At 41.7% G+C, this 13,629-nt stretch overlaps 1 protein-coding gene across 1 annotated transcript; it reads right to left on the bottom strand.

The window, feature by feature from the left end:
- Positions 1 to 236: 236 nt before the first annotated feature.
- ptf1a (pancreas associated transcription factor 1a) lies at positions 237 to 1,645 on the bottom strand. The gene is made up of 2 exons (XM_037458510.2): positions 943 to 1,645; positions 237 to 837 (listed from the first exon to the last, which is right to left on the bottom strand). Exons 1-2 carry the CDS (start codon positions 1,559 to 1,561, stop codon positions 635 to 637), a joined length of 822 nt encoding a protein of 273 aa, XP_037314407.1. The 5' UTR covers positions 1,562 to 1,645; the 3' UTR covers positions 237 to 634.
- Between the last annotated feature and the right edge of the window lie 11,984 nt (positions 1,646 to 13,629).

The following is a 13,629-nucleotide window of genomic DNA, read 5'->3' as shown; positions in this document are numbered from 1 at the left end:
CTCAAAATAAATTGTGCTAATAATATACTTATTTGAAGGTCCAACTTGTTCAGTGATAGAAAACAAAACATTATAATTAATATTGTTAAGTTTCTAAAGGGACAACTTTATTCCAATTAAAACCATAACGAACGTATATAATAAATGATATTATTATTATCATTTATACATAATGAACTTTAGTAACGCTCTAAATATTATTTTATCCAAGATAAATAACAAGTTGATGAATGAACATCAGACAATATTCATCAATACACACACCATTGGAAAAGAGTTATCTTATTTTATCAGGAAGTGCTTTTATTTGTAAATGCAATATAACTTTAAAGCATCGTGCAGCAATATAAAAATATGTTCCTCTCATTCAGTGCGATTAAATTAAAAAAATATATTATATCACTTTTGAAAAAATAACAATAATAAATACATGATTGCCAGTTGCCTGAATTACAAAAATTAAATTATCAACATGATACAACAATTTACAACATTGAAACCAATATTTGTACAGTACAAGCTCACACGCTGCTCACGTATTTCTTTCGCAATGCGCGCTCAGGTGCACGTGGACCTCTCCTATTCTTCACATTGACGATGTGCGTGTTGGTCAGAGCGAAGCTGCTGGTTCCGTTCAGACCACCATGGCGAAGGGGGGCTCGTTTTCAATGTCTGTGAGGCCCGGTTTGTTGTGCAGTTTCCGGGGGTCCTCCGGTGTCCAGACTTTGGCGGTGCGGATGATGTTCTGCTCCCGCAGCTGCTTTTCATCCGACCAGGACAGAGAGTGGCCGGCCAGGGGGGGGAGGCCGTAGTCCGGGTCGCTGGGGGAGGGAGACCCTGGGGAGGAAAAGATGAAAGGTTTAGTGTTAAGGCTCGTTTATTTCTTCTTCTCCCGTTTTCATTAATCCAGATGTACGGGCTCTGCTCTATGAGTGGACCTACTTGTTCCTCTGTGGCAGATGATGACCTTCTTAGGCTGCGCGTGCGTCTCGCTGCTGGAGCTTCTGATGGGCAGATCGGACTGCACGAGCTCGGCCAGGAAGTTAATGTAGCCGATGGCGAGCCGCAGCGTGTCCACCTTGGACAGCCTCTTCTCGTAGGGCAGGGTCGGGATGTGTGTGCGCAGCCCCTCGAACGCGTCGTTGATGGACTGCATCCTCCGCCGCTCGCGGACGTTGGCCGCCTGCCGCAGGTGCTGCATCTCCGTGTCGGACCTCATCCGCCGCCTCCGCTTCAACAGCGGCCCGCCGTGGTGGCCCATCCGCGGGGACAGGTCCGGGGTGCTGTCAGCGCAGCCGTACGAGAAGGTGGAGGACGACGAGGAGAAGGACAGGTCGCCGATGTCGTAGTCCCCGTCACGCGGCGCCGCTCTGCCGCTCGCGTCTTTGCCGTAGTAGTCTTGAAAGTGGTTGGTGAGGAAGTCGACGTCGTCATCCAAGAAGTCATCCGTGTCCAAGTGTCGGTCCCTTGAGGACTGGTCGGTGAAGAAGTCGTCCTCGTCAAAATAAGGAGGGGAGGAGAATGAGTCGAGTCCGGAGAACGGGTCCAGCACGCTGTCCATCTTTGTCCTCTCCGTGTCCCGTTGTCGCGGCAAACAATGACACACTGTGCTCGTCTTTTATCGCCTCTGCGTCCGCTGCTCGACGTCAACAGTTAGTTGTAGTTGAAGAACCGGCACGCGAGGATTCTTTATAACGACATCCATAGTCGCGTGCCGCTTGCTGGGAGTGCCAACCAATCGCGGCTCTGTCCGCGAGGCGCATCTCGAGATAAGCCTCGACTAGGCCACGCCCACTGTCGGCCCGCTGTCCGAGGTGGAAGTGACATCTCAACTCTGCTGTTCCACACTGCGCTCACCAACGGGTCGGCCTCAAATGTTCCTCTGAGGGGTTTGGAAGAACTTCTCCCCGAGGTGAAGCTAATTTCACTGAACAGTGACACATATGTATTCTATAAACGTTGCTAAGGCCTGTAGGGAGAAAGCCGTGATTAAAACGAGTCATCATACCTCTATGTGGCCCTGTGTCAAAAAGAATCCTTTTGTTCTAATTATTGCTCCATCATTATTGCTATTATCATTATTATTATTGTCGCTTATTGCGAATTCACGTTTGGATTTAATGTGTTACATATTGCTCTACTCATTTCTCACTTTTAAATACAAATTAAATCAATTCGATACACCACATAACAAACATGTTCTGGTTGGACTACTTGCAACAACAAAAAACCCAAATTCTTCTTTAAATTGACATTGTACACGTATGACATCTAACTGACAGATCAATTGACCCACAGATGACTGTGCGCAGAGTGGGGGGGGAAGCCTGTCGGCTGCAGCGCACCTGAAAGCCGGGCGCCTGGTGCCCCGCAGAAGAGCCCTCAGCTCGGTCATTTATTCAGCCGTAAGTGGCAGCGCAGCCGCCATAAATACGTGCACCAGCAGAGCACTCGATGGGCCACTTGTGCCATCCAGGGCGGTTGTTGATTGGGGGCCTGGTTGACAAATAAAGGCACAGTGGTGGGCCGTGGAGAGCGCGCGCGCCTCTCTGACACCTCAAGCGACGCGTTAGCGCTCGCTGGTACACCGAAAAGGAGACTACCCAAGGGCTACGGGGGTCTGTAAGAACACATCTATTCAGGCCATTCAGCGCGAGGGCTCACTTTGTTTAGGAGAAACGGCCTGGGTGCGCGCGCACCGCATGTCTGCGAAGGGATGGAAAGCTGCAACACGGGCTGTGGCCGTGGGAAGAAGGCCATTTGCGTCCCTATCGCCAGTCAATGCAACATGTCGTGTTATAAATGAGGCCTGTGTTTTGCTGTCTGCATAATGAAGCCGTGGCCGGGACAGACGCACAATGCACGCGCGTCCCGGCACCAACCAGGTGCTGAACGCACAATGCAACACCAAACACTCAGATGAGCGTGTAAACCTACAGATATCCTCCACCAGCATCACCGTGGAGGACTCCTCTTTCCCCATCTCCTGCGTCATCAGCATTGGCAGCACATTGAGTTAAGACAATATGAGTCCTCGAGAATCAGCTTTATTCACCGTGTTTGCGCGTTGGACTCCACGGACATACACAATAAACAAGAATATATACAAAAGAAAATATATAGGAACAACTGTAGAATACGTATATGTATTTAAAAGTACATATGAACTACAACAACGACATTGGACATGTTGACAGTGGTTGATTTGCTGAAAGCAGCTATAGTCTTCACAGGAAATCACATTCATATTTTTGGGGGCTTGTTTCATTACTTGGTCTCTAGATTTCCCTGAAATTCACCAAAAGTACAGAATGCCTAATTTGCATATTGAAACATGAAATAAAAAAACTATATACATTATATATATATATAAAAAAAATATGAAATGTAAAAAATAGTAGTTTAGTTTATTTTTTACCCACCTGACTTTACGTCCTTTTACAAAACACATATTTTTATTCTTTGACTATCGTGAAGGTGTTACGTTTAAATATCCTTAATAAGAACACTGACTGACTGGACACGTCATACCGGACTATATATGTAATACATGTTCTTCACTGCACCCAATAATCCAAATCATTTATAACCGTTGTTGGGATGTTTTCATGTTTTTGCAAATTATTATGGGTGGAAAAATGTTTATTTGTGAGAATTGGTCAACAATTACGGCGGATGAAAATAATGTAGGAGTTGTCGCAGTGGCAGGTTCTTCTTATACGTCAAGTTCACAAACAGTTTGATTACAACGCGCTCAGAGACAACTGTGGAGCCCGAATGTCCTGGTTTAACCTTTCACCTTTTATTTGATTGAATAGTCTGTCACTATGGAAACTACATAATACTAAAGACACCAGTAAGCACAAGCTACCGTGAAACCTCACAGTGAGGAGATCTTGGTGTAAGAATATTTTTACTAGTTCACTTCTTCTGCATGCCGAGCTGCAAGGGTGGTTACAAAAAAAACGAAATCAAGCATTTCTAAGATCCCCAATGAACTTCTTTAACCTTATCACCAAGGCAACAGTGTGTGTGTGTGTGTGTGTGAGTCTGTGTGTGTGTGTGTGTGTGTGTGCGTGCGTGCGTACATCCACCCTGACACGTTAAAAAGTGTTTGTGTGCCTGCCCCACCCCCTCACGCTCCAAACCAGATGATAATTGGAACCGTGCAGGCCTTTAACGCGCCGTGACCGCGCGCTCCACGCCGCCTCATTGATGAACGCGCTGTCTTTCTGAACGGGCCGACCTGCGCGAGCGGACCAAGTGTTTCGGTTCCCATGTAGCCCCTCGGTCTGCAGCGGCATGCAGCAGGCTGCAGGGTGCATTCACACCGAGCTCACGGTGCGCGCCGGGGTGCTGCTTGTGGCGGGTGCGTAGAGACGGGGAGCGCGCACACGGACACACACGTACACACAAAACCCCACATGAGAAGCACAATGCACACATAAGGTGTCCTGCTGGTGGGGTTATAGTTCTTTCCCGTAAAAAAGGAGAAATGAAATACTTAGTATGGAATAGCAAGCCCATTTTTTCCCATGAAATGCTAAATAAACGGGCAAATAATGATCATGAATATACGATTAATACATAATATTATGAAAAGTAATGCTCCTAACGCCCATGAAGAAACCATTTAAGTTATTGTGGAATACGAATATAATTATTACGTCATGGATGTATTTCATATCCAAATGTTAAGATGTGTTACTTCTCCTTAAATGTTTATTAACGATTTATAATCCAAAATGAACACATTTGGGTTCTAATCATTAAAAAATAACAAATATATTTTTAAAATATATTTAATTTGCAGGAAAGAGGATAATCATTTATTACTATAAAAAATAGTAATTCCCCTAAAAAAGTTCCATTTAAACATGGATTTGCTGTTTCACCATGTCATAATATTGGATGGTAAATTGCTAAATTAAATAGCCGTAGAAAAACATTTCTTTTGAACCCACCTTTTTATAGGTATTAAGTTACATTGTTCTTTTCAGGAAAAACTATGACATCATCATGCATTGCTCTTCCTGATGGTCTCTATCACAGTTTCTCTGGAACCCGACCATAAACTTGAATAAATAAATGCTCCTCCTCCTCTATGTTTATGTCCTCCTGTGAATGCTCAGTGTGTGTGTGTGTGTGTGTGTGTGTGTTTCCACAAAGTCCACAAAGTAGAAAAGGAAACCCAGAAAGTGAACTACAGCAGACGAATGTGTGGAATTAGATGTTGGGCTAATCCTCACAAACAGAGATTCAGTGGTAATCCCTCTAATCTCTGGCTACAGGGGATTATCCATCTGGATGGCTCAAACAAATTAAAGGGATTTGCTGAGCTGTAATTTAACAACTCCAGTCGATGCGTCTTCAGCCGTAACCTTTGCTCGCTGGTCACTTGAAGGTCGCTGCATTTAGCTGATTCTTGACAAAAATCATTTGTTTATTTTGAACTCATCATTTCTTTTGAGGAAACATGCTTCACTTTATTGTACATTTCTGTGTGACGCACACCATACTACATGATATTTGACATTTCATTCATTATTTTGTGCTCATGTTCTGTGTCACGGAGCATTCACTCTAGTATCATAAAAGGGGGGCACATTTTTAAACAGGAAGAAGCTGATTATAGATCTGACTTTATTTCATTCATTTTCTCATTAATTAATAAACTATTTTAAAGCAATTAAGTTTGAATGACAGGTTTTTTTTATACAACTTCTTTGATTGAAATCCACCTTCTGCCTAAAGTCAAGGAATAACAGGCAGACTTTGTGGTTAATTAAGGGTTAGGGTTAGGGTTAGTATCAAATTTAAAAAAGATTTACAATCTCTCAAGATAAGTTTTCTAAAGCCATATGACCCTCGAAAAATATTTGTATACTTTAGGCTAGTTATGTTCACAGGAGGTACACTGTAAAAAACATGAAAAGAAGGTCAAATGACTAGCAGCAGCGGCTGCCAAACAACAAACGCAAAATTAAGGTCAAATTACTTAATTCAAATGAAGTGCAAAAAACCAAATTTACAGGAATTTTCCTTAACAATTTTACAGAGAAACACATTTATTTCATAGATTTGCTCTGTATTATTATGATTAAACACCTTCAATAAAGTGGTATCACTAATGTTTTGCAGTAAAACAATATTATTATATAGATCTGTCCTGTAGTTGCCAGCCAATCACAGGGCTAACACAGACATAAACAACCATTCACGCTGACACACCTATAGGCGAGTCACCAATCAACTTACTTGGGGAGAACATGCACTCAGGCCCTTCTTACTGTGAAGCGACAGTGTTAACAGTAAGTATATACATATATGTATTTATCTATTAAAGGTGTTTCATCGTAATACTACAAAAAAAGTTATTTTACCTTAATTTTACGGTTTTTGTTTGGCAGCCCACTGCTGCCAGTCATCTTTATTTTACATGATTTGAATGTCATTTAAGAAAACCATAAAATACTCTAGAATAATTACAGTATTTCATCTGTAAAAAAATAAAGAAAAACATTTAATCTGTCATTATTAGCATAATACTTCAATTTAAAGTTGGGCTGTTTATAGTCAAAAAAAGTTATTTTTCGTAACAATGTTTTTTTTGTAGTGTAGTCAGTATAGTTATTAATAAAATCATTATTAATTATTATTATGTATTTTGTTGTGAAAGAGGCAAGCCGACCTATTGGGCCAGTGAGTTCCTGTATGCAACAGGTATGATGGAGGAAGAAGTGTCCAAATTTAACACTGTAGGAGAAGAATCATTTAGAAATCTTGAACTCCTTACGGTTTAATGTTCAACTTGAGTTTACCAATATCTCCAATAGTTAGAGAAAAACTGTATATCTTTGTGAACACTAATAGAAATGAACTTCTTACCATCCTGCATCACCTTATTTGTTTCCTAAGTGAAGGCCCATACCACAAACATCCCTTCACAATACAAAGCTGCAACACATCAGTGTGAATATGCTGAGAGCGAGTGAAGTGGACCCCGTGCGAAGGGCCACTCGTGCTTTACCCTTCAGAAGCTTGTGACGTGTGCCCCATAGTTATTTCATGCTGCTGGACATGATCCCCAGTCTCCAGTACACCTTCACTCTCCCAGTTGTCTCTGCACTCAAACAATGTATGTCACACTACTTCCAGCTTTGAACCTCAACAGAGACACAGGTGTCTTCAAGCTGTCCAACCAAATCAAGTCTCCGGTTGCAGCCTAATGGGATTAGTTAAGGTTGGTGGGGGAGGGGCCTCCTTCAGGCCTGTCTGATAACTGATGGTCTGAAGTCCACCACCATTAAACATTGTTTTTACACACCTGTCAGCTGAACACACAGCTCCAGTGTGTGTCCCGTCCCACGCAGCCAGACGGACACACGTTCCTCCGAAAGCGGGTCACAGGGTGACTGTGCGGGAGCTTAAGCACCGGGAGGCCTGAGAATCCTGCCACATGCAGGCAGGACGCGGAAAGAGAGCAGGGACAGACGTCAAGAGGAGGGTGCTGGGAGGCCCTCCATGGCCCACTGCTTGCCCACGTCCAGGGCACCAGTTCCAGGTCCCCTTCAAATGACTGTTAGGTACACCTTGAGCTATAGTGTGCACAGGAACATGGGTGGTTTATTCTACAAAAAGTTACTCCACATTTCTTTATCTATTTTCCTACTTAGGTCCTTTAACACTTGTTGATTTCCCCGTTCGATCCGTCCAACTGGATATGTGCACCACTCACTGAATCAGCTGATCCGTTTGTTTCTGTCTTCAACCATCGAATAAATAACCACAACTTCTTCTTTGTAAACGTGACTTCCTTTTAGGCGCTACATGGATTTGATCCGACTCTATTCCATTTAATTCATTTTTTCTGCATAGCCCAAAATAACAAATAACAAATTTCCCTTAGAGGGCTTTACAGTCTGTACACAAGTGACATCCAAAATAAAATGAATTGAATTGAATTGAATTACACATTTAGCTCGGTATCAAGTTACCTACTGTATGCTTGGCTGCTGGTCCAGTTTTCGCTGCTTTTCAAGGAACCTCAAATGCTCCATTACTCTGGCTCTTCTCCAACAAGTTAACAAGTTACTTTCTTTGCTATCAACTGACTGATGAAAAAGTGATAGGTAACCATGACAACGCAGAACGAGGCAAGTCGTACAATTAGGAGGGGGGGATTCACACACTTGTGTTTTTATTAACAAACGGAAATAAATTGAAAATAAAGAAGACATAACAAGAGGCCGATCGATTGACAGGGTCCATAAAAGGCGAACATGTATTTTTTTTTGCATGTTTTCTGCTGTATATTGGGGGGGACGGATTGGTATTTTCTCAATATGGGGGGGAACACGACCCCCCCAAAGAATGTGTGGTTACACCCTTGCATCCACATTTGTTATATAACTTTCCGTCATCACAGAAGATAATGGTTAGGCAACAAAGCCACTAAGGAAACATACTATTATTTTAATCCACTTTAAGGAAGTGGATTCATGACTAAATGAGGACACTCTAACAGGAAGTGGATTCATGACTAAATGAGGACATCTAACAGGAAGTGGATTCATGACTGAATGAGGACATCTAACAGGAAGTGGATTCATGACTGAATGAGGACATCTAACAGGAAGTGGATTCATGACTAAATGAGGACACTCTAACAGGAAGTGGATTCATGACTAAATGAGGACACTCTAACAGGAAGTGGATTCATGACTAAATGAGGACACTCTAACAGGAAGTGGATTCATGACTGAATGAGGACATCTAACAGGAAGTGGATTCATGACTAAATGAGGACATCTAACAGGAAGTGGATTCATGACTAAATGAGGACACTCTAACAGGAAGTGGATTCATGACTAAATGAGGACACTCTAACAGGAAGTGGATTCATGACTGAATGAGGACATTTAACAGGAAGTGGATTCATGACTAAATGAGGACATCTAACAGGAAGTGGATTCATGACTAAATGAGGACATCTAACAGGAAGTGGATTCATGACTAAATGGGGACATCTAACAGGAAGTGGATTCATGACTAAATGAGGACATCTAACAGGAAGTGGATTCATGACTAAATGAGGACATCTAACAGGAAGTGGATTCATGACTAAATGAGGACATCTAACAGGAATTGGATTCATGACTAAATGAGGACATCTAACAGGAAGTAGATTCATGACTAAATGAGGACATCTAACAGGAAGTGGATTCATGACTAAATGAGGACATCTAACAGGAAGTGGATTCATGACTAAATGAGGACACTCTAACAGGAAGTGGATTCATGACTAAATGAGGACATCTAACAGGAAGTGGATTCAAGACTAAATGAGGACATCTAACAGGAAGTGGATTCATGACTAAATGAGGACATCTAACAGGAAGTGGATTCATGACTAAATGTCACCTAAACCATTACAAAAAAAGACTACACTAAAACTTGCCTGACAACATGCTTTTGTTTCTAGATATTGAACCACTCTTCTGGCTTAGCTGAAGGTCGGTTGCCTTGCTCAAGGACACCTTGACAGTAGCTGTTGTAGGAAGAGAAGGTGGAAGGTGGGGGTCATTATTCTGCCACACCTCCCTCGTGGAAAAACAGCCTTCCCGTTTCCTTTCCTCTACAAGATGTCAAGCAGAAACACAGCTAGAGTCTTTCTGACAGGGTCTGGTGGTGGCGGGGTTGGGGGGGCGTGGGGGGCATTTTGCTCGACCTCTAATTGGTTTGACAGTTAATCCTGGGAGCTGCAGACTAGGAGCAGGGCTAATATGTGATGAGCCTGGAGAGAGAGTCGGCTCTGCCCTGGGGGGCTGCTGACGGCTTCAGGGCGGATAGGAGGAGATTAACAGAGATGCAGGAACTACTTAACCCAAACACTGTCAGGGGTCCCGCTCAGGGAATCTCCTGCTTGCAAATTTGCCTGTTTTGTGAAATCTACCTGGAAAAGTTTTTCTGAAAAAAAGGGGGGGGGGGGGTGCTTCCGCATTCTAATTGCCGCGCTGACTGAAAACATGGACGGACGAGCCGGAAAAACACAGACACTCCGCTGCATTAGAGAAAGTCCCTTCAAAATAAAATCCCAGGATGAATTTTTTCATACATACAGTTTTTTTTTAAACTTTTTTTTTTCCATGCAATGGCCCGCGACCCACTACAAACGGTTGAGAAACCAGTTGAGAAACACTAGTTTAGAACATTGGGCCTCGATAACCAATAACCGCACACTTTTGTGCTTATAGTCATTCTTGTCTACGTCATATTTGTGACGTGTTCGTATCGTACCTGTGTACTTGTGATGATAAATCTTCGAGGTGCCAGTCCATCCCCATTTGCAAGTTGACCAATCGAATTAAAGGACGGGAAACTGCTGGGCCGTGCGCACACACATAGGTCAACAAGAAGAATTTAGTGGGGAAAAAACAATATGGTCAAACAAGCTTTTATTTATTGTAGTGTTTACTCATCCGTTAAGCCATATTGGTAAGTAAATTAATGAAAATAATTGTACTCGATACAATTGAAATCCTTGTTAAAAACAGAAAGTAAAAGAGCCCTTTCCCTTCAACATACCAAAACTCTTCACATTCCTCGCATTATTCCTCACATTTCTTTTTTTATTTTTGCCATATTCCATACCTCACTATTTAATGAAAATGTAATAATAATAACCATAATTTCAACCAAAAGAGTTTATGACATTTCAAACTAAAGGTGTTGCAATTGTAGTTCTTTTAATCTTTTGATTTTCTTATCGAAGAACAAGGTGGCCCAACCTTTTTATCACATGTGGCCTGACAGATTAACACCTCTTCATATTTTTTATTCATATTTGAAGGTTTACAATAATATGGACTCCAAATAGGGGGTCAATAAGGTGAAGATGGAAAAAATAAGAATATATATATAATAATTACCCAATACCATAATATCAACAGTAACATATAAACTGATTGTCGCACATTATAGCACTTACATGGGTTCTGCTTTACCACCACACAAATAAATTGTACAAATAGACAAAGCAGTTCGAGAGTCATTACACATTTTATCATGGGTGTGCCATTTACAGAGCAGAGTCCAAAAAAGAGGCTAGTCTCCAAAAGGTTCAAGAAAAAAGAGAGGAAGAAAACACTTTTGTCCAACAATCAAATAAAAGTGAAACAAGTAAATTCCTCACATGTGATCCGGCTCCTGCAAGTGAGTGCAGGTTTCACAACATACGTTCATCCCAGGGATTATTACATGCATCTCCCTGAATGGAGGCTTCAAACCAATGGGTGATGTCACAGTGACCACGAACACATCTGAGACACACACTGATGATTCCTGTTATCGCTTTCTCTCCTTTGGCTGAAACACTCACATTTCATCACATAAGATTTTCAGCTTTAATGTGGACGGGGGGCATTACATAATAACCTAAACAAAGATCAAAAGTCAAAAACTCTATGTATAAATATTGGGTTGAGTTATGGAGATATGCATGTCTGTCTGTGTGTGTATTTCCTCCTATAAAAATTAATTATTTATATTGGTTGATCATATCATTTGACTTCTTTGTAATGAATGAATGAATTAAAAATCAAAATGGTTGTTCTGTAAGTATTTGACTGTATGAATAATTATTGTTGTGTCAGTACAAAATCGTCATCCTGTTGGTTTTTGTTGACGGCCCAATGGTGCATCACTTTAATAGACACTGTTGCAACATCTTCTTTCCATTTCATAGTTTCCTAGGCCAAAGGAGGGAAGAGAGGAAGCATCGAAGGCCCTTTCATTTAGAAAATTCTACATTTGCTTTTCATACAGTTAGGAACCTTGATAAAAAACACCAACCTTTCCACAGCAGCCTAAGAAGTCTTAAAAAAGGAAATAGTAGGTGAAAACAATTTGATTCTCCTAGATTATTATTCCCATAACATGATATTATTAATACATTCTGTCTGTGTTCTTTGTCTAAGCGTGTGTGTGTGTGTGTGTGTGTGTGTGTGTGTGTGCATGTTTGGGTGTGTCATATTTTTCTCTATGCTAAAGCTATTATTTAATTTAGTGTTTAAATGGCATGCCTTGTAAAATAATATAACAAAGATAATAACAATAACAATGTCGTGCAGTAAGTGTGAATGCGTGATGTCCACAGGCACCGCACTTTGCACGTGCCGGCCACTCTTTGGCGCGCATGCTCGGATCCCTCCGGAGGACCTGCAGTACCACGCTGGTCGCACCTTGCAGCGGCCGCAGGTCATCTAATGTTCCGCGCAGCAGCGCCCCCGTGCGTTCACGGAGGGGAACACACTCGGACTCAGCGCGCGTGTTAGTGTCCGTCTCCTTGATGGTCGGAGTTTGGGAAAGTCAACAGATATGACGACATCAACAAAATCACTGCAGTTTCGTTGTTTGTGTCTATAGACCAGGATGAATCTAAAGTGACTTTTAAACACAACACCTTATAGCTCTTTTTGTGTTTCAAAATAAAAGCAGTGTGTTTTTCTATTGGGTAGAATCCCTCAATGTGTTCGCTAGCTTTTCTTCTGAAAGGTTGGCAGGATACTGATGTGGAAGATGCAATAACTTGGTTTTGAGTTTTTATGTTTTCAAACCATAATATGCTTCTGAACCTTTGTCAGTCTGAAATAAATATAACCAGGCACTTGCATAGACATTTTGGGGGGCAGGTGCTCAAACCGCTTATCCTGCACGCGGGGGCGCGGGGGGCTGGAGTCTCTCCCAGCCAATTGTGGGCGAGATGTAGAAGATTCCAGGTGGCTTTTTAAAATTTCAAATCAGATTACTCCTTAATATTACTGTCAAATTAACAGAACAAAAACATGATTTAAAAGTAGGGTGTATGTTTTTTTCCATAACAAAATAGTCTGCTATTGTTGCAAATAATTAAGCTGATTTGAACATTTGAACAACTATTACTATAGACCTTTGAAATGTGTGAAAAGCGGGCGGAGCTTGGTCTGAATGTGAAAGGTACCACACACTGGCCTGCCTTCTTGTTCCAAACGGGAAGAGATCAGTCGTGGGAGAAGAGTTGATATTTAATTTTATTATGGGTTGATCAATAGTTATGGACTTATAATCATCTCTTTACAATACAACGTAAGACCAGAAGAGCGTGACAGACCACTACAACAGAATGTCATAGTTAAAAAAGAAATCAATAAATAAGAGCAAAAATAAACCAAATACATGTTCCAAACTTAGATATAGATTCATAAATACTAATATTGTGCCTGCATGCGTCATGAAATACCCTCAAACGATTGCTGTACAAACACGAGTGGAGAGTTAATGTACAGAATGAGTCGATGAGGCTACTAGACCGTACTGAGGAAAGGCCCAACATAGAAAACAAGGTACTCAGGAAGCACTTTAAAGAGACGTCACACACACACACACACACACACACACACACAGTGCATCTTCCATAATGGTTATATTTACAAATGGACTGCATACAAACAATACAACACACAGACACTCGCGCACACAGTTTGAAAAACAGACCAACATGTCTGGGAGACGCTGATTTTAAAGACCACATTTCCCATCTCTTCCTGAGGAAAAGCAGCAGCATTACATCCAAGGTTGTCCCCTGTGAAA

Source organism: Pungitius pungitius, chromosome 15, assembly GCF_949316345.1.
Source record: "Pungitius pungitius chromosome 15, fPunPun2.1, whole genome shotgun sequence".
NCBI classification, from domain to species: domain Eukaryota; kingdom Metazoa; phylum Chordata; class Actinopteri; order Perciformes; family Gasterosteidae; genus Pungitius; species Pungitius pungitius.
The sequence above is the reverse complement of the archived record's forward strand: the minus strand, read 5'-3'. Positions and strand labels throughout refer to the sequence as shown.

Excerpts from the sequence above, each read along its gene's own strand:
- ptf1a (XM_037458510.2), bottom strand. The coding sequence starts at position 1,561 with ATGGACAGCGTGCTGGACCCGTTCTCCGGACTCGACTCATTCTCCTCC. Across the intron at positions 838-942 it reads CATCTGCCACAGAGGAACAA|GGTCTCCCTCCCCCAGCGAC; the intron begins GTAGGTCCACTC and ends TTTCCTCCCCAG.